The sequence below is a fragment of the Rhinatrema bivittatum genome, chromosome 2 (assembly GCF_901001135.1).
Source record: "Rhinatrema bivittatum chromosome 2, aRhiBiv1.1, whole genome shotgun sequence".
NCBI classification, from domain to species: Eukaryota; Metazoa; Chordata; class Amphibia; order Gymnophiona; family Rhinatrematidae; genus Rhinatrema; species Rhinatrema bivittatum.
In genome coordinates, this window is record NC_042616.1 from 665332156 (window position 1) to 665353537 (window position 21382).

The 21382-nt window shown below is 46.3% G+C and overlaps 1 protein-coding gene across 3 annotated transcripts in view; it reads right to left on the reverse strand.

Moving 5' to 3' along the window:
- The window catches only part of LACTB2 (lactamase beta 2), a 56702-nt gene that overhangs the window by 24900 nt on the left and 10420 nt on the right, over window positions 1-21382 (reverse strand). For all 3 annotated transcript variants that reach the window (XR_003854841.1, XM_029591448.1, XM_029591449.1), the window contains 3 exons: window positions 19551-19714; window positions 10673-10799; window positions 4429-4607 (listed from right to left, as the gene is read on the reverse strand). Coding sequence is in view for 2 of the 3 variants with exons in the window: in XM_029591448.1 (XP_029447308.1) it covers window positions 4429-4607; window positions 10673-10799; window positions 19551-19714 (470 nt within the window). In the remaining variant the exon portion in view is untranslated. The remainder of the gene's footprint in view (window positions 1-4428; window positions 4608-10672; window positions 10800-19550; window positions 19715-21382) is intronic.

Here is a 21382-nt window from a genome sequence, read left to right on the forward strand (position 1 = left end):
ACCTATATAAAGTCTCCCATACTGCCCAACGCTTTTCTAACAACCTGCAGGAGGAGACTAGAAACAGGTCGCGAACAGGACGAGCAAATTCTACTGTGTAACCGTCTCTTATTACGCTGAGGATCCACTGATCCCGACTGATCTTGGCCCACTCCCCGTAAAATCGTCCTAGATGACCCCCTATACAGGGAATGATAGAGTGGACCAGCCTCGCCTCATCGTGAAGATTTAGCCCCCACAGCCCCACCTTCTGTGGAAGCTGAAAGGGCCTTTGACTGCCTCGAAAGGACTGCCCCCAGGACTGATCGAGGAGTAAATGGCTTCTGCAAAGTTGGGGCTTCTCTCACATGACAAGATCTTCTGCCTTCCCGAAACTGCAAATGAGACTGAAAAGACCGCTTGCTCTTAGGCTTGTCCTCCAGCAACTTGTGCACCTTATTCTCACCCAGCTGTTTCATCAAGTGTTCTAGGTCCTCCCCAAACAAAACACATCCCTTAAAAGCAACAAACCCAATTGAGACTTATTCAACAGATCCGCTGACCAGTTATGCAGCGACAATAACTGTTTGGCTGTTACTGCGGATCCCATAATACGAGACAAAGTTCTCACCAAATCATACAAAGCATCCACCACATACGCAACAGACTCTTTCAAGCACTCAACCTTAGCCGCCTCGTCACCAGACTTTGCCTGCCTGTCCTGAAGCTGTGCAGCACAGGCAAGCTCTTTGCATGAAGCTGGAGCAGATGGCAGCCTGCAGACTCATGGCCGACACCTCAAAGATCCCTTTGATGTGGATCTCCAGCTTCTGATCCTGAACATTTTTCAAAGCGGCGGAATCTGCGACAGGGATAGTCTTATTTGTGACTGCCAAAACTGCAGCGTCCACTTTTGGAAGCGAAAAAAGCTCCAACATCTGTTTAGATAAGAAATAAAAGCTTTGACATCGCCCTTCCCACTCTCAAGCCAGAATCGGGAGCTCCCCCATCGCCATCTTTTTAACAGCCCATCCAGGACCAGATCCTCCCCTTCCATGTTTGAGACTTCCTGAGGGACCTTTAGCCCAAGCTCCTCTAGAACATGAGGGATCAAAGGACCTAATTGCCCCCTCCGGAACAAGCAGAGAATCTTGGGGTCATCCTCCTCAGAGATTAGAATATCCTCCAGATCATCCCCCAGAATCATGCCGACTGCGTCTGGATCAGCACCCTGGTCCAATGACAGCACCGCCCCCGAATCCCTGGGGGCTTCCTGTGACTCAACTGAGCCACCTGAGACCTCACCAGCCCGAACAGGACCCAGTAAACGCTGCACCATGGCAGGCCGGTTACCACAGGACTGATTATGTCTAGAAGCCAAGCCCTGACTCACCGGGAATGGAGACTGGGATCGCAGCTCTGCCTACTGTGTCAAATAAGCCTCATGAAGCAGCAGGACAAACATTAGCCGAAAAAGAGCAAGGAGCCATTGAAAAATGTGTGGTCTGAGTCCTAGCGCACCCAAAATTAAGCAGATTTAAACCAGCTTCCTCATCTGTCCCCCCTTGCCCCTCCATGGCACCCAGGTGGACTGAGGAAAGCTTCAGGGGAAAATCCCCCTCCGTTGGCACGGGTAAAGCCACATGAGCATCCAAAATGGCTGCTGTTCCCACACCAATAAGAGAACGAAAGCCCAGCATGCACAGACCTCGCCATCGCGGGAGAGTTGGCAGCCTGCTTCCTTCGCGTAGCGGCTGCTGGGGACTCAGAAGATCCTTCTCCCTCCAAAACACACGCCGCACAAAGTCCTAGGCGGCTTAAATATGCTGGCACCGTGCCACACCGAGCCACTTAGACGTCAGACCATAACAGACATCGGAAAAAAAGCCCCCCTGCCGAGCTTGCTGCAAAGAACGGAAGGAGCAAAGAGAGCCCATCCTTCGTTGCCGACAATCGCATAAAGGGAGGAGAGCTGTCAATCAGAGCCCGACCTCGCAAACTGCTCCTGTTGCTCTTTTTTTTTTTTTAATCAACTTTAATTAGTTTGGCAATAAGCACCCTCTCATAAGGCTGAAAACAGAGCTGTCCAGCTCAGATCAGCCTAACAAAGAAGGAGAGGAAGGTGAAAACAAAAATGTCGAAAGCTTAAAAAAATGGGAGGCAAGCTGAGGAACCAAACACCAGCTGCCCTGAGCCAACAGCTGCCTAAGCAGCCTTGTGAAGGGGAGGGATCTGAACCACCAGATTTACACCCCATGGATCAACGGAGCGAGCATACAAAAAGGTCCCTGACCGCCAGCTCGTCCACCTCAACCAAACAGGGAAGGATCCCTCAGGACCCAGAACCCCTTGGGAGGAAGGCTCACAAAAATAAAAGTTCTAGCCAGACTGCAGAACTGCAGATTTTTGCAACAGCCACCATCTACTGGAGACAGAGAAATACTGAGAAACTGCAGGTAGCACCAGGGATTATGAAGCAGTGTCAGTGAAACTTTCTCTGTCTCCATCTGCTGGCAGGGATGCATAAACCAAGGAGTCTGGACTGACCTGGGTACGTAAAGGGAACTAAGATTTGCCATAGTGGGTCAAACCAAAAGGTCCATCAAGTCCAGAATCCTGTTTCCAAAAGTGGCTAATACAGGTCACAAATACCTGGCAGGATCCCAATGTTGGGATATGGCCATGTTGTTAGCTTTAAACTCAAGCCTTGAGCCAAAATGCCTGTATATCTGGCCTGTTGCTAACCAGTATGAGGGTCCTTTTCTCTAAATAATATTGTGAATTTAATATGTTTGCTACAAAATTTGGTAACAACCTCGCTGCATTTGTTGAAGTAATTTTCAAGAATTTTTTGATGTTTTTTTAATTTGTGGTTTTCAACTCTTACATCCAATTTGGGACTTTTTGTTTGGTGTAATCCATCTTTTTTTGGCCACAAATAAGTGGAGCAGCAACATTCTGGATTACATATTGCGATTCTCTTAACTAAGATCTTTGCTAATACTACATTGCAATTTAATAATGAGCCAGGCTTATAATTTCCACATCATCGTTTGGCTTATCTTCTCTCCTTATCATCAAAACCTGAGCTCCACTCAAAGTTTCTGGAAGATTTTCAGTATCTAAAATACTATTAAATACTTCCATTAGATACATAGTTATCAATTAAGAAGCTATGCATTCAGCAGAAGGCCATGCTTCTCAGCTTTTTTACCTAAAGCCAATTACTTCAGAGCTAGTTTCATTTCTTTTCTTGAAACATGGGGCATGTTCAGTCTTTAGATATATTCAAGAATCCCATATCTTGAGAGATTTTTGAGGCATATATTTTGTATTCAATATAACTGCCTTTTTTATTTACTCTCATTAAATGTTTCATTTTAACACATACTTTTCAATCTTATTCTACACTGTCAGCATCTCTACTTAAGCAGAGCCTCCTGCTATGATACACATACACATCAGTTAATTTAAAAACGTCTCTGGAACAATGCTTCATTGTCACAGGTCCATGTGGCTCTCTACTCAATCTCTCCCTTTGTTTAAGCTCAGAAAAGGGTCTGGTAGGGCTTTCAGTGCTTTCCTAGCTCTTTTTTGGACATGTGAGTCCTCTCCATCAGGCCAATACAGTAAAATCGTCAGGAGAGCCAGCGCTCCGAGACGAGCGCCCACTCCCCCAACGCGCCCAGGCCATTCTTCTGGGCGTGTGATCCAGTATTTAAATGAGAGCCCGTGGTAAAAAGAGGCTCTAGGGACACTAGCGCGTTCCTAGCGCCTTCTTTTTGACAGGAGCGGGGTTTGACAGCCGATGCTCAATTTTGCCAGCGTCAGTTCTCAAACCCGCTGACAGCCACAGGTTCGGAAAATGGATGCCGGCATAATTGAGTGTTCGTTTTCCGACCCGATTTAAAATTTTTTTTTTTTTAATTTAAATTTTTTTTTTTAAATTTTGGGGCCTCCGACTTAATATCGCTATGATATTAAGCCGGAGGGTGTACAGAAAAGCAGTTTTTTCTGCTTTTCTGAACACTTCCCCGGCGTCGGCAGGCGTTAATTTTTGAAAGTAAAATTTGCGGCTTTGCTGCCCATTTTGCTTTCTGGATCGCGCAGGAATAACTAATAGGGCCATCAACATGCATTTGCATGTTGCGGGCGCTATTAGTTTTGGGGGGGTTGGCCGCGCATTTTCAACACGCTATTACCCCATACTGTATAAGGGGTAAAGCTAGTGCTTCAAAAACGTGTGGCCAAACCCGGGCTAACAGTGCGCTCCACCGGCGCGCACTGTACTGTATCGGCCTGCATGTTTGCACTACATGCTTCAGAGGTTGGTGTGCCACACATTTTTGTTAATGCAGGTGTGCCTTGAACCTGAAAAGGTTGGGCAACACTGCCCTCAAAGCCAGAAAGAAAGCGTATTAATTGACCTCAAGGAGAATAGCTACCAACCTGGATAGATTATATTGGCTTTAGTTCCCAGCAGTTTCTCTAATGATTTCATGTAGTCATACAGCTCCTCAAACACAGCTGTTCCTTCGCCGAGAATACAGTCTCCAGAAAATACAGCATTTTCTTCTAATAAAACCAAAGCCATATGGTCATCTGTATGCCCTGGTGTGTAGAGAACTCTGTTCAGGTTCAGATAAGGGAGAAGCAGAGCGCAATATATCACTTTATTTGCAGTAATCACCACCCATTCCATCTACAGGTGCTGTAAATAAAAGGTATATCCAGCTGGCCTGACCAGGGCATGACTTTTCTGGTCACCAGCTCACCACTGATGACCGGAAGGAAACAAAGACTCAAACAGTTGATGGCCATATCCTGCAGGAAAGCTGCAATAGTGCCTACTCTGATTTCTGCCATTACCGTATGTATCAGAAAGCTGATCAAACTTATTTTCCCTCTTTATCCCCTGTTCCTTCCAATAAATTGATCCTGGATTGAGCAAATGTGGCAGGTGAAAGTTTTTTGGCTAGTACAGTTGGACCCAAAATTTCAAGTCCTGGCCTTACATTTGTACGGTAATCTCCTGATAAAATGTTATAAATATTTCAAGCCTTACTGCTGCCTCAGTGGTCCAGTCTACCTGTGGTGTTCTGGCCTTGTTCCTGACTCATCTCTGTCTACTATAAGCCCTAAATCCTGCCTTTGCTGACCCCTGCTTGTTCCTGCCAACTGACATTTCTGGAACAGCCCCTTCCTGCTGGCCAGCTGCTGCCTATTGGAACCTAAGCAATGCTATGTTCTGATTGGGCTGCGTCGATCCAATAGCAGCCCCAAGGGTCATTCAACCTGAGATGTGAGACCAGGCTGAAGCAGTTACTACCTCTGTGCAGGAAAGAGATGCTCTTTTAAAGCCTGCAGCTAGCAAAGATCTGGAAGAAATAGCTGTAAATTCCTGCTGCTCATGAACTAAGAAGGTGAACTCAGGTCAATGCTGTCATGCCAAACACCTAAAATGGCAGCTGTTCCTGCCATGCTATCATTTAAGGTGGTGGAAAATGGCTGGTTCACTGACCCCACCAATGTGATCCCAAGGCCTGATATTTCAGTCAGTTACTTACTCCTTTCAGCTCTAGACAGCTGCGTCAAAACAATTCTCCTCCTCCCTATGCTTGCCTCTGTGTCCCAAATATTAACATAGGTAGCCTTTTTTCTAGTGCTCAGAAGAGCTGACATGACTTTGTAAATGAATCACACTTGTAAAAGAAACCTTCCAAAAAGAGAAACGGTTTGCATTCACCACGATTCCAGAGAAAAAAAAGTTCTGCCAGCCAGACTCCATAGGAAGGCTACTCTTAGCCACTCTAAAAAATAAAAATTATATTGAGAAGGAAGACTAAACTTTATAATCTACCGAAGGCAAAGACTGAAGGGCTGAAATCTTTTTCCTTTAGAAACAAGGAGGTTCACTAGAGAGGAGCTTCAGTCAGAGAGGGGAAGAGGGGTGAGGGAGGAAGAGGGAGAAACCAAAACTTGGAAGCCCCCTGGTCCAGGGCTCTGCTCAAATGAGGGAGGAAACACTTGGCTTTCACCATAGGAGCTGTCCTTCCTCTAATTTTCTTCATCTAGCCTACGAAGCTTCAGCTTAGAACATGGAAAGTCTGCCTACCATCTGCTAGAGACAGAGAATGGAGAAATTACTTACCTGATAATTTCGTTTTCTCCTTAGTGTAGACAGATGAACTCAGGACCAATGGGTATAGTATACTCCTGATAGCAGTTGGAGACGGATCAGATTTCAATCTGACGTCAGCCCCTAGTACATATACCCCTGCAGGAAGTGCAGCTCTTCAGTATTCTCCTCGAAAAGCATTGTGGATATATGTATGACTGAATAATTTGAATAACTTGATTAACTTTATAACTTGGTTAACTTAATTAATTTGAACCGGTTGAATTGGTTATAGCTGGAGATCGCCAGTACCCTCAACCGAGAAAAGTCGACACCCGGTAGGATGGGTGTCCTAGTTAGAGGAAAGCATGGCTTACTCGTGAATCACTCGCTCTCGGGTATGTCACCCGAGAATTCCATGAGTAACGGCAGCAGTGGGTGGGATGCTGAGTCCATCTGTCTACACTAAGGAAAACGAAATTATCAGGTAAGTAATTTCTCCATTTCCTAGCGTGTAGCAGATGGACTCAGGACCAATGGGATGTATAAAAGCTACTCCTGAACTGGGTGGGAGGCTGCCCGTGACCCACTTAGTACTGCCCTTGCAAATGCTGTGTCCTCCTGAGCCTGAATATCCAGGCGGTAAAACCTGGAGAAGGTGTGGATGGAGGACCATGTCGCCGCCCGGCAGATCTAGGCGGGTGACAGCATCTTGGTTTCCGCCCAGGACACTGCCTGGGCTCTAGTAGAATGGGCCTTGACTTGTAAAGGCGGTGGCTTGCCTGCTTCTAAGTAGGCTGCCTTGATGACTTCTTTGATCCAGCGGGCTAAGGTTGCTCGCGAGGCCACTTCTCCTTGCTTCTTCCCGCTGTGAAGGACAAACAGATGGTCTGTCTTTCGTACGGATTCCGACCTTTCCAGGTATCGGACTAGGAGTCTGCCGACGTTGAGATGGCGTAGGCTGCGAGACTCTTCCGAATTCTTATGCTCATCTGGTGATGGTTGTGAGATGGTTTGGTTGAGATGGTTGTGAGATATCACTTTGGGGAGGAACGACAGGACTGTGCATAACTGAATGGTTCCCGGGGTGAGTCTGAGGAACGGTTCCCGGCAGGACAGTGCTTGTAGTTCGGAGATACAATGGGCCAAACAGACTGCCACCAGGAAGACTGTCTTCAATGTTAAAAGTCGGAGAGACAGGCCGCGAAGAGGTCTGAAGGAAGTTCCTGCTAAGAAATGTAGGACCAGGTTGAGGTTCCATAGAGGCACCGGCCACTTTAGGGGTGGTCGGATCTGCTTGACTCCTTTCAGAAAGCAGGAGACATCCGGGTGAGAGGCTATGCTGCCGCTCTTGCTCTTGGTTCCGTAGCACGACAATGCGACCACCTGTACCTTGATGGAGTTGAGAGATAACCCCTTCTGTTGACCGTTCTGCAGGAATTCCAAAATCTCAGGAATTTTGACTGAGCATGGAACGATGTCGCAGTCCTTGCACCAGGCTTCGAATACGCTCCAAATCCTTATGTATTTAGGGATGTGGACAACTTGCATGCTCTGAGTAGGGTGTCAATTACTGCCCCCAAGTATCCGCTCTTCCTCAGGCGAGTCCTCTCAATGGCCAAACTGTAAGAGAGGGGGACGTGCTCTGGCAGCCATGTATCCTCTGGACCCAGCCGCCAAAGATCTCCCCTGGCATGTCCGAAAGTGGATGCCATGGTCTGCGTGGTCTCAAAGCACACTACTATCCCAGTGGAGGGAGGAGCAGCACTCAAGGATGCTCAAGACAGACATCTGGAATCTATCCTCAAACAGTCCTTTGACGTCTCCGCTATGTCTTTACAGATCGTGGCCTGCTGTGCCATGGTGACACGCGCCTGCTTATCACAGACCAGGAACAATACTCCTGAGGAGGCCCCGGAACCAGCAGTATCATTCCTCGCGGGTGCCGCTTCTGATCTGGTGTGCATCGCAGCTAGAGGAGTGTCATCCGCCATGGCAGCCAGAAGACAACTCTGGCTCCGAAACTGGTCGGCCGACGCATCCTCCAAAACGAGACTAACAAGGATGCCCTTTAAGGGAACCCTCCTGTTCGGAAGCGAACTAGAGAAACTAGCCAACAAATGGGGCGAATCCCCACTGCTGCGTCTACCGGAGGACAGGAATAAGAGAAACCAGCGACCCTTCCCCCGAGGATCACAACGCTTCAACCCATATAGAAGCGCATATCAAGCAGCCTGCCCTGCAAGCCGAAGCCAGTCCTTTCGGAACGTGCACAACAAAAGGGGAGCCAGCTCAGGACCAGGCCCCAGCTGCATCCCACAATGAAAATCAGCCGACCCGTCCAAAGGAAGAAGCCATAGCGGGCAGACTTGCTCTATTCTACCAAAGATGGGTCAAGATAACTTCGGATAAGTAGGTCCTATCCATCATTCGAGAGGGATATTATCTGGACTTCCACCACCTCCCTCCGGACAAGTTGTGGAATCCCCCTGCCACGATCCTTCCAAGAGGATAGCAGTGGAAGCTACACTGACCAGATTACTAGCCTTAGAGGCTATAACTCCGGTACCACCACAGCAAATACATATTGGTCATTATTCCATCTGTTTTATCGTTCCCAAGAAAGGAGGAACGTTCGGGCCCATCCTGGACATCAAGGCGGTCAACCGTCACCTGAAGATTCCTCGCTTCCGAATGGAAACCCTACACTCAGTAATACGGGCGATACAACCTGGAGGGTTCCTTATATCCCTGGATCTGTCGGAAGCCTACCTACACATTCCGATTCATCAAGAACATCAGCGTTTTCTACGCTTCACGATCCTGGACATTCCAGGTCAATTAGCTGCTGGACGGCTTGTAATAGTGGGAAATGACGGGAGGTCTGACGAGTCCCTCTAGTAGGGGGTTTGTCTTAGGTTCCCCTGAGGCACTTGTACCCGGGATAGCAAGCTCTTTTAAGATGTGTATGACCAGGTCTGGAAGCTCGTCCTTGGTGAAGAAGCATCTCATGGTTCGGTGGGGCTCTGACCCGGAGGGAGTTCCCCTTCTTCCTCCAGGGATTCTGAATCCTCATCTGAGTCGTCCGTGTCCCCGAAGGTGGGGCTTCTGGACGGTGGGATCACTTTCCTGGGTATCGAGGGTCCCCGGCCGTTGAGGTCCTCTGGTGGAGCTTGTGGCTGCATTATAGGAGGCTCCGGTTGCATGTGGACGAAGGTATGCAGACCTTTGAAGAATTCCATCCAGGAGATAGATGCTGGGTCTAGACTAAGGGGCGCTGTGTCCCTGGGGGAGGGGGGGGGGGGGCCCACTGTGCAATTCTAGGTCCAGCATACTGTTAGAGAGGCTGGAGCCCGGTACCGGCTGGGGAGGGCCATGAGATGGATCCCCTAGGGCCTCTTCACACTGTGAAGGGCCATGGCCTCCTCATGCTGTGCAGCTCTAATGTGGCATGCAGGGAAAGGCCCTGAGCTTTGCGTTTCTTTTCCTGTGGTGCCATGGCTTGTGCGTGTAAAATACAGTTATGCGCTCCAGTGCGTCAAAGTTGTGCGTGTAGATTTGGTGCGCACTCAGGAGATGTGCATGCTGTTGGGCGCACAGATCAAAGTTATGCACCAGGCACAGTAAGCGCGTGGCTGTGCGTGTCGCTTGTGCGCACGGTACTTGGGAGCGCGACGTTGTGCGCACAAAGTATTTGTGCGCACGGCTCGCCTCTGTGAGCATGGATCGGAACGGCGGACAGGGCAGCGAACAGGAACACGAACAATATGGCAACCACCTCGGAGGGTCTCCATGTGGGAGAATCCTCGGATCTAACCGGGGTCTTAGCCACCAGTGCCACCTGGGATCAACCCGGTGGCACTGGTCCCGGCTGGCGACCGGAGACGTTTAAATAGATTTCGACCTTATCTTGTCTCGGCGCTTCCCAGTCTCGTTCCGGGCAGTCTCCGGACACGCGGGGGGGGGGGGGGAAATACCTTCACCACCGCACTCGAAGTTGCACCTGCTGCCTCTCAGCCTCACCCGATGTCGGGGGCTAGGTCCCCGCCGAGGGTCAGCTGCCAGACCGAGGCTTACCTCCAAGGGATCGCGGAAGTCACCTCAACTGGGGGAGGGACCCAATGGGTGTCACTGCAGGAGAGTGGGGCTCATCTGTAGAGGTAAGATTTCGTCTTATTTCGATTTTCTTTGGTAAAATTACTCTAACGCTGTGCGAGCGTGCATAGAGTCCCTAACTGCTATGGAGACGGAAAATACTGAAGAGCTGCACTTCCTGCAGGGGTATATGTATTAGGGCTGACGTCAGATTGATAATCTCACTTGTCGTATTCCTTTCCAGATCATTTATAAAATATATTGAAAAGCACTGGTCCAAGTACAGATCCCTTTGGCACTCCACTGTTTACCCTTTTCCACTGAGAAAATTGATCATTTAATCCTACTCTCCGTTTCCTGTCTTTTAACCAGTTTGTAATCCACGAAAGGACATCGCCTCCTCTCCCATGACTTTTTAGTTTTCTTAGAAGCCTCTCATGAGGCAAAAGCACAGGAACAGAGCGGAAAGCTGAGTTTTACCTGAGGGTAGCTCCCTCTGTCTTTATTGTATCCCCATCTTTTACATATGTATACTTCTGCTCTCCTTTTCCAATAATCTCTTCAACATAAGGACTGCGTGGAAGTTTACTTATGCAAAACTTGGAATCTATTAAAAAAAGAAATTTAAAAAGAGAGACACAAAAGAGCAGGTCACATCCCAAACCACTCACAGCAAAGAAATGAAGCCCTGAATCTGTACCACTGTACAGCAATAACAGCAACACATTTCCCAGGAATGTTCTACTCAGTCACTTTAGATATAAGAAAATTATCATTACATTTCTCCATCTAAATTTAATTTCCTTTTGGATTTCTGGTCCTTTGGTGAAGCCAAAAGCAGGTTCTTTAGAAGACACTTGCCACACCTTCACAAGAAAATTTAAATATTTCTTCCAAAGTAAAAAAAAAAAATCCAAACATTTAGACAGGTTAAAGAATGATACTTCACAGTGTGATTTTTGATTTTCTGGTACATTTAAACTCTCAATATGCCTATGTGAAGAAAAAACTGCCAGAACTGTGCCCTATATCAGTGTTCTCAACATTTTTAATGGCAGGGACTGGTTGGCTGATCTCCTAAACTGATATGGATTGCCTGTCTGGTAGAATTAGGTGGAGGCTCCTGAAGAATAGGGAGGAGGAATTCCCTGATATGGCTGAAGAGCTTGGGGGGGTCCCCTCCATGGCTAAAGTGCAGTGAGAGGAGTACATACACTCCCTACTCCCTTCAGAAATCTCTCCGTCTCAAATAAGCCATTGCCTAATGTTTAATTACAAGCAGGCCAATGCAATATTTAAATTGGCTGCCGAGGTAAAAAAAGAGGCGCTAGAAGAAACTATGCGCTCCTAGTGCCTCCTCAGTAGCGGGCACCCAGGAGAGGTGACTGTCAGTGGGTTAGGAAAACAATGTTCAAATTTTACGAGCGTCCCTTTTCCTAACCTGATCGCTAACACTTTTTAAAAAAAAATTTTTTAATCGTTCTCCTTTTTATTCCTCGACTTAATATCGCCACGATATTAAGTCAGAGGAAATACAGAAAGGAAAATTGGTTTTTACTCTCTAATTTTCATTCCTGTAGTACCACAGATCAACCCAGACTCCTGGGTTTTGCCTCCTTTCCAGCAGATGGAGACAGAGAAAGTTTTGCTGACACTGCCACATAACCTAGTGTAAGGAAGGACCCACAAAGCAGGACGGTAAACGGTCTAGAATAGCCACGGATGTGAAACAACAAAGCAAGACTGAAGCCTTGCAAAGAGAATTTGATCAATTAATTATAACCAGCCCGACTCTGGCCAAAGTTTCGCTTTTTATGGCTGCATCAGGGGTTCTTGGTATTAGATAAATTGTAGAGTATATGTCCGGGCACCATATATGATGATGCAATGTATTCACTTGTTTGATCACTTGTGGTATGATTCAGTGACTAATCCTTCAAAGTTCTTTTGAAAGACTAACAGGTATTCTCCAAACAATGCTAGCGAAAGTAAAAGTTAAAGGCGAAACTTTGGCCAGAGTCAGGCTGGTTATAATTAATTGATTAAATTATCTTTCCAAGGCTTTGGTCTTGCTTTGTTTTTTCACATAACCTAGTGTGCCACCTGCAGTCCCTTCAGTATTGATCTGTACCCAAGCCAAGATACCACTGAAAATAACTACCAGTAACATAATCCCGTCACCCTAAATGAGCAGTAGGAAGAGGAACCTTATAATGGAAAAGTTTTTCCAACCTTCACAACGTGAGAAACCAAGTGCAGCCTATTTACAATAATAGATCGAGCGGACTCTCCAATTCCCCCCACCTAAACTGGGAAGGGCCTCTGGACTGATCTATGGTACTACAGGAATGAAAATTAGCAGGTAAAAACCAAATTTTCCTTTCCCTGTATGTACCCAGATCAGTCCAGACTTCTCGGATGTAACCAAGCTTCCCTAAACAGGGTGGGACTGCTGGAGCCCCACTCGAAATACACTTTCATCAAACCACATGGGCTCCAGGGCCTGGACATCCAAATGATAATGCCTGGCAAAAGCGTGCAATGACTTCCAATTAACCACCCTACAAATCTCTTGTGGCGATACCTGTTGACATTCGGCCCAGGATGCTGCTTGTGATCAAGTAAAATGAGCCCTTAACCCCTCAGGGATAGGACGACCTTGACAAATGTATGCTGAACCTATCGCTTCTTTCAACTACCGCGCTATGGTGGGACTTTGTAGCCTTATGTCCCTTTTTTGCACCACTCCATAGCACAAAAAGATGATCAGACATCTGGAAGCTATTAGTGACCCTGAGATATCACACCACCACCCGCTTTACATCCAAAAGTCATAACTCCCTCGCGTGAGGCATCGCTGCATCCAGGTTTGGAAAGGCCGGCAGTTCTACTGATTGATTCAAGTGAAACGACGATACCACTTTCGGAAGAAAGGAAGGAACCATACGCAATGAGACTCTGGAATCTGTAAATCTCAAAAAGGGATCCACACATGATAGAGCCTGAAGTTCTGAAATCCTTCTAGCGGAACAAACTGCCACCAAGAAAACAACCTTTAAGGTGATATCCTTCATAGTTGCCCTCCTAAGAGGCTCAAATGGAGCCACACACATGCCCTTGAGGACCAAGTTAAGGCTCCAGGAGGGACACAACTTCTGTACCGGAGGACGCAAATGCTTCACCCCCTCGGAGAAAAAATGCACCACATCAGGATGTGTAACTAAGGCTGCTCTCTGCACCTTACCTCGAAGATAGCCCAATGCCGCCACTTGAACTCTGAGGGAGTTAAAAGGCCAAACCTTTCACCAACCCTTGTTGTAAGAAGATCAAAATGTGTGCCACGGACGCTTGAATAGGATCAAAACCCTGCTCTGCACAACAATTCTGAAAAACTCTCCAGACCCTCACTTATAAGGATGTTGAAGTCTTTTTAGCTTGCAGCAGAGTGGAAATTACATCATCTGAATATCCTTTCCACCTTAAACACTCCCACCCAAAAGCCAAGCCGCAAGAAGAAGTGAACCGCCTGATCTGAAAATATGGGACCTTGGTGTAGAAGGTTTGGTAGATGGGTGAGATGCAACAGCCCGTCCACTGCTAGATTGACCAGATCCACAAGCCTTGGCCTCCGAGGTCACTCTGGCACCACTAGAATCACCTCTCCTGAATGAATTTCTATTTGCTGCAACACTTTGTCCATCAGCGGCCACGGCAAAAACACATACAGGAGAATACTTTGTGGCCATGGAAGCACCAAAGCATTGACCCTTCTGCTCAGCGTTCCCTTCAGCGACTGAAGAAGTGCAGTGCCTTGGCATTTCACTGAGTTGCCATCAAGTCCATGTGGGGCCTGTCCCATCTGCAATGGATAAGATGCATCGCTTCTTCCGATAACTCCTACTCCCCGGAATCCAGCTGCCTGCATATTGTCAATCTCTGCTTTGTGAGATGCTGCCAAAAACGTCAGATGCTGCTCCGCCCAGCAAACTAACTACTGAGCTTCCTGAGCCACCAGTCGACTCTTGGTACGAGTCTGTTGACTGATGTAAGCCACCATTGTCGTATTGTCTGACAAAATCCTGACTGGTTGACTGCACAAGAGAGGTAGAAAGGCATGCAACACGATCCTCACCGCTCTCGTCTCTAACCGATTGATAGACCACAATGCATCATGTGCTGACCACTGGCCCTGCGCCGACCGAGTCTGATATATAGCTCCCCAACCAGAGAGACTGGCATCTGTGGTAACTACTATCCAATTCAGAACCTCTAAGACCACTCTGTGACCTAAGTGGTCCTGTCCAAGCCACCACGAGAGACTGGACCATAAGAGATAGCGGCAGATAAAACTGCTCTGACAATGAACTCCACTGGGAAAGCAACGCTGACTGCAGAGGCCTCATGAGAGCAAATGCCCAAGGCACCAACTCCAAAGTTAAAACCATGGAACCGAGCACTTGAAAGTAATTCCAGATCCTGGGTACTGTACTGAGAATTTGCCTTTGCAACTTGCAAATGTGTTCCCTGGTGAGAAACACCTTCCCAATCTTAGCGTCAAAATGTGCCCACAGGAACTCCAACACCTGAGTAGGAGAAAGATGACTTTTGAACAGATTCACTACCCAACCCAGGGATCTCAACTGCTGTAGCACCAACACTACCGCCTGCCTGCAAAGAACCTCCAACTTCACCCAAATAAGCCAATCATCCAGATACAGGTGAACTAGAATGCCCTCCTTTCTGAGAGCTGCCACCACCATGACCATCACCTTGGTGAATGTTCTTGGAGAAGTTGCCAATCCAAACGGAAGAGTGCAAAATTGAAAGTGTGTCCCGAGGATCATGAATCTCAAGAACCTCTGATGATCTGGATGGATTGCTATGTGCAAGTATGCCTCGGTCAAATCCAGAGAAGCCAGGAACACCCCTTTGTGTACTGCAGCAATGACTGACTGCAGAGTCTCCATTCGAAAACGAGGACCTTTGAGAGCTATGTTACCTTTTTAGGTCCAACATCGGACGGAAGGTCCCCCCTTTTTTTTTGGAACCACAAAATAAATGGAATACCTTCCAGTCTCCTGCTCCTCTGCAGGAATGGGAACAATAGCTCCCAGCATCTGTACGTGGATGATGGTTTCCTGTACCACATGCCTTTTTTGTAACGGAAGTGCAAGGGGAGACCGTGAACAAGTCCTTTAGCGGACGAGCAAATTCTAAAGCGTAACCTTCTATTATCCAACTTAAGACCCACCAGTCCATCATGATCTTGGCCCACGCCTCGTAAAAAAGAGACAACCAACTCCCTATCGCTGGCTTCGAAGAGTGGACCGGTCTCGCTTCATTGGGTGGACTTGGCTCCACTGGCACCCTGGCCGGAACCATCTCTGTTCGGCTTTCGACCTTAAAAGGACTGGTTCTAGGACTCCCGACTCCCAGTACCTTGCCTCTGGGCTCCCCCCAAAGCCCTATTCTGATGAAAATGTCTATTCACCCTAAAGTGAGAATGCGTAGGAAAGGATCCTTTTTCCCCTTTCGGCTTATCCTCCGGCAATCTATGCCCTTTATTTTCCCCTAGATGTTTTATGAGCTCTTCCAAGTTCTCTCCAAAAAGCAGTTTTTTTTAAGGTAATACTCCTGAAACTTGGACCAAATGTCCGCCAACCAATTTCGTAAACAAAGGAGTCTCCTGGTTCTGGAGGAAGTCCTGATGAGGTCATATAATGCATTCACTCCATAGGCCACCACCACCACCTCTTGCTGCTCGGCCTGCTTTGCCTCTGAAGTAGACATCGCTTTTCCTGTCTGCAACTGCTGTACCCAACGCAGGCCTGCCTGCAGCATAAAACTGCTGCAAACCGCAGCGCGAATGCCTAAGGCAGACACCTCAAAAATCTTTTTGAGATGGACTTCCAGCTTCCTGTCCTGCATATCTTAACGCTGCAAAACCAGCCACTGGAATCGTTGTCTTCTTGGTGACCCCAGAGACCCGAGGCATCCAGCTTTGGAAGTCTTAAGAGCTCAAGCGTGTCCTCTGGTAAAGGATATAACTTATCCATCACTCTGCCAAATTTTAAGTCTGTCTCTGGAGCATCCTACTCCCTGACCACTAACTTCCTGACTGACTTATGGAAGGGGAAAGCTTTCTCTGGACCTCTTAAGCAATCCATGATTGGATCTACCTCCTCCTAATCACATTCTTCCCGTGGAACTTTAATCCTCAGCTCCTTAAGGACATAGGGGATCAGGGGTCACAACTCTTCCCTATGGAAACGACGAACCACCTTAGGATTGTCTCCCTCCACAGCTGGGGCTTGTCCCAGCCCTTCCTCCGTATCCTGTCCATCTGGAGAAAGCTCTATCTCAGAAGGGTTGCCCACTGGAGGATCCCCATCCTCAGAATCCTACGAGCCCACATCTGACTGAGTAGACCTACCAAGGTTTTGCTGAACCCTTGTCTGTGAAACTCTGGATCTCTTTCTCAGCTGTGAGCCCATTGACCCCTCACACCCGGAAACACACCGCCTCATGGATTTTCTGGCCAGGTATGCTTTATGCAACAATAAAACAAAATCTGATAAAGCTGCAGGATCACCAGAATCCTCCCCCAGGAGGTCCTGATCCTCCCCAAACTGAGACCCCCAGGCCCCCCAACCCTCCATGGGGCTCTGATCAACTGGGGACAGCTGAGGAGGGAGATTCCCCCCCCCCCCCCCCGCAGGCTTCAAAAGCAGCCATGAAGGAAGACAAAATGGCCTCTGCTTCCGTGCTAATCAGGAAGGGACCCACTGATGCAGTAGAATCGCTTGTGAGCCTTCCAGGTTCCCGCTGCTTCCCCGATGCTGCTGCTGACGTTCCCGAGCTGCTCTCTCTCCCAGAGAGGCAGCAGGAACAGAAACCGGCCCAGTACAGCCCACTGTTGCGTGGCATGTCTAAAGCCTGTCCGATCACATGTGTAGGCAGCCATCCAGAGGACTTCAGTAGGGGAAAAAAAAATCACTGTGAGCCGCTACCGCTGAGCCCCTGTAAGGCTGTCTCCCTGATCTGCACCCTGAGATGACACAGACCCAAAATGAGAAAAAAATTTTTTTTTAACAAACTTTAAAATGTTATCTCTCTCACAGAGAAGGGCAGCAGGCTCTGCAAGCTCCTCCTGGGGGAGAGGGAACTGGCAGCACCAGCTTTCTACCCCTGGTGGCAAAAGGACAGAGCTCTAAAAGGGTCCCCACTCCCCTGTTCGTCCACCTCAGTACCGGAAGGGATGGCCCCACCAGGACCTGCCAACCTCCCATGAGGAAATCTTCTTTAAACTTTTTATATCTATTCTTTTTTTTAAATTTCCAGACTTTAGGTTTTGCACATCTACCATCTGCTGGCCCCATGCCGAAATTGCATTGGCCTGCTTATGGTATAAGGAGTTGTGGATGCGCGTTCAAAACACATGTCCAACCATGGGTCAACCAGTGCGCTCACCTGAGCACACTGTATTGCATCAGCCTGAAGGATTGTAACAAAGGAACTGTGAGGGAGTGGAAAAAACCCCCAAACAAACCATATCTCTTCTTTCCAGAGGATTATTATTATTTATATTCCACCTTTCAGGAACTTCAAAGTGGATTACATTCCGCCACTATAGGTATTTCCCTATCCTCAGAGAGTTTACCATCTAACTGCTACCTGAGGCAATGGAGGGTGAAGTGACTTACCCAAGGTCACACGCAGCAGCAGGATTTGAACCCTGTCTTCCCTGGTTCACAATCCACTGCTCTAACCACTAGGCCAATCATCCAGAGGCTAAAAATACTTAACAGTGGTGGCATGGGCAGATGCTGCTCCTTTGAGAGACTTGCTGCTTCCAGCAGCCTTCGTGCCTGCCAGCTAGCAACTCCTTAAAATTTTTTTTGTGCAATGCTGTGGGACCTGGAGTGAGGCAAGTACCAGGACATTCTGACTTGGTGGTTTAGGGCAGAAGAGAATGTCCCACTCATGGCAGCAAGTACCTCTAGCACGGGTCCGGTTTCTCCTGCAATGATTGCTACTCTGCAGACCAGCAAAAACAGTGCCGATCTACAGATTGGTGGTTGAGAAACACTGCCCTGTAACATACTAGTTTTTGGACTGTAAAAAGAAATTTGTCTGTGGTGTTCAGATTTCTAAATTTCTTGATTTTATTGTCCACAGACCCGCTGAACCCAACAACACTGTTAACAAGGTCTATATCCAGTTTATTCATAAGTATTTTAATCAGTAATAGGCTAATCTAGGGTCTTATGGCAAGATCTAGAAAACTGCTGGGTGTGTTTAACAGAAACATCTACTGTGGAAAGACAGCAGGAACACAAAAGAGATGTAGTCCTATCCCTCTTAATAATGATTAAAAAAAAATTATATATATATAAAATGTTTTATATATATACACACACTTTACCTCTCCATATTCAGTAAACAATTGTAACAGGATTCCTGCACTTTTTAAAACTATACCTCCACCACAGGAAGAGGCCTTTTTTAAACTTAGATTGCAAGCCCTTTGAGTCAGGTATCTGAATGTAATATGCTTGGAAGTGGCTGACTAGTCATGAAATGCGGATATAAATTTAAAAAAAAAAAAAAATAATTTAACTTCCTTGCTTTTTTTGTCCAATTCATTCTATGATAACACTGGCTGGTTGCAACAAGTATTATTCTGGAACCTTACTGGCTCTGGGTTTACTTTTATCTCATTAAAAAGAGTGAATCAACATAGTGTGAAAGAGAAATCCAGCGTGCACATCAGAAGAAAATGGAGCTAGGATAGAGAAAACCAGCATGCGCATCAGAAGAAAATGGAGATAGGATAGGAAAAGCATTGAAATATAAGTCAGAAGCCCTAGGTTGTGTGTAAAAATCAAATCCCAATTCCACATAATGAAATGCTTGCCCATTCTGTGGCATGGCTTTACTTTGTGCTAAATCCAGATCTGTTTGGAATTGACTCTGAAAAATCTGGCATTCTCAGACTAAATCTGCTGAAGTCAGTTTCTGCAGGAAGTGGACTGGATTTGCTAGATTGCACAAATAATGCCCTTCCAAAGCATAGAATTTTGTGAAGGCTGAAATACCTTTCATTGGACCAATGTAGAACTTATGCAAAAATAATGTTGTGCATGGGCTTTTGAGACTACTTGGGTCCCTTTTAAGGGACATCCAGAGAAGGACCCTATGTGGTCTTGAAAGCTCATATATAATTCTTATACTGCTCCAGTGAAAGGGATCGCAGCCTACAGCTAATCCCGTTTTCCACAGGTCCAATACGGCAATTAGGACTCTGCATTCAAAGAAAGGGACAACAAACAGAGAAAAGGAATAAACCACTACCTACCACTTCCGATGCTTCTACATACATCTAAAATTCCTCCAGTATGATCCACGTGCCAGTGAGTCACTATAATTTCTTGGATGGTGGTGTTGAACTCAGTCAATGCCTGTTTTAAACAGTTGATGTATTCTGGTACAGCTGGCTCTCCTGTATCGATCAGAACTCTTCTACATAAAAAAACCCAAATATTTCATAGAGGATTTAGGTGAGCTAATAAGAACATAATTTAAAGGGGAAAATATAATCCCTAGACATGCTATCGAAACCATCTCATTCTGCAGTATGCATTTGCTGCAATTCTTCTATGGGCTTTTAAAAATGATGGAGTTCAAGAACATACAAATAAGGTATGGCTTTCTTCCAATTAAATTTCTTAGGAAAGAAAGCTGTTTTACATTAATCTGGCTCATTGTACCCAATGATTCTGGGGGAGAACAGTCAAACCTTTTTTTTTAAAAAGGTTAGAACCTCCTATCTCCTGTACTTCAATGCAAGCTATCCTAGTTCTACTCACCAGCTGCCAGGAAGCTCCTAGTCCTGCAACAATTAGCTGGGATGTAGCTGACCTAGCTACTATCATCAGGCATTATGTGCAGGAGATGGGGGATCCAAAGTGGCTGCTCTTCTGAGCCTTCATGCACATCACCACCAAAGACTTCCATTTTTCTACCACTTTCCTTATGCAGCTTAGGAGTAACAGCATAATCCCAAGACCAAGGGTGCAAGACAGTTCCCACCAAGACTGTTCCTGTGTCACACTCATGTTAACCAATATGTATTGCTGTGCTAAGAGCTCGTAAGCCCCCTTCCCTCCCAAAAGTTAAGGGCACCATCTCTGCAGTCCTCCTAGTGGTCTATTTTTTTTTCTTCTGAATTTGAAAGGGGCTTTCTTTTACCGGTTAACTTACTCAATCTTTCTCTACTGAAGTTCATCAAGAAAATGAGAAGGAAATTATTCACAGTGCATTCACTTTTCCATATATTATTTTTAAATAATCATCATCCCAAAAGAATGGAATTAAATATTAAAACAGCAGCATCTTTTCCCATAATTCACTTAGCAGTTAAAATACAAATCATTAAGGACCATGCTTTTCATTCTGATTTCTATTTCATTCCTCAGGAGAAACAAATGAAATTTCTGAAAGAGCTTCCTAGTGCTGTTTGCTTGCTGTCAGCTACCAGTGCAGGTGCCACCCTAATAATAAGGCAAGGATTTCCAGTGTCAAAATAACCCTAATGGCAACCTTAAACCTAACTGCCTACTGGTAGGAAAATCAACTAAAATTAAGACTCAAATGTGTGATTTATGTATAAGCAACAGGGATACAGAGCAAGAACTCTATTATTTAGGGACTCGATTTTTGAGATTAGGATGTGCTGGAATTTTAGTTACATTTGTGTTTCTTTTTGTTTTTCTTGTTATATGATATGTGCTATTATACTTTGTTTTTAAATTATCACAATTATGTATGTTTTATTATTGTAAGCCACTTATTTGTATTCTCTTCAAGCAGAATATCAAATGCAATAAGAATAGAAATGTAGCCTCAAGAACGTAACAATTAATTTTGGAAAATAGATATTTGAAAACAGAATGGACACAGTGCATAGGTTTACTCCCCCCCCCCAAAAAAAAAAAAAGCATAAAAATATAATTATGGCTTCTGTTTGAGGGGTTTATAATTTTTTTTTAAAGGTATTTAATATATTATGAAGAGACATAAAATCAGTATTTTAAGGCTTTCCCTCCCAGCAGCTTGTCCCCGCCACTCTCTCAAGCCTCCGCCCCTGTGCTCATTCTGATCTATCACCCCAGCTCCATGCTTGCTATC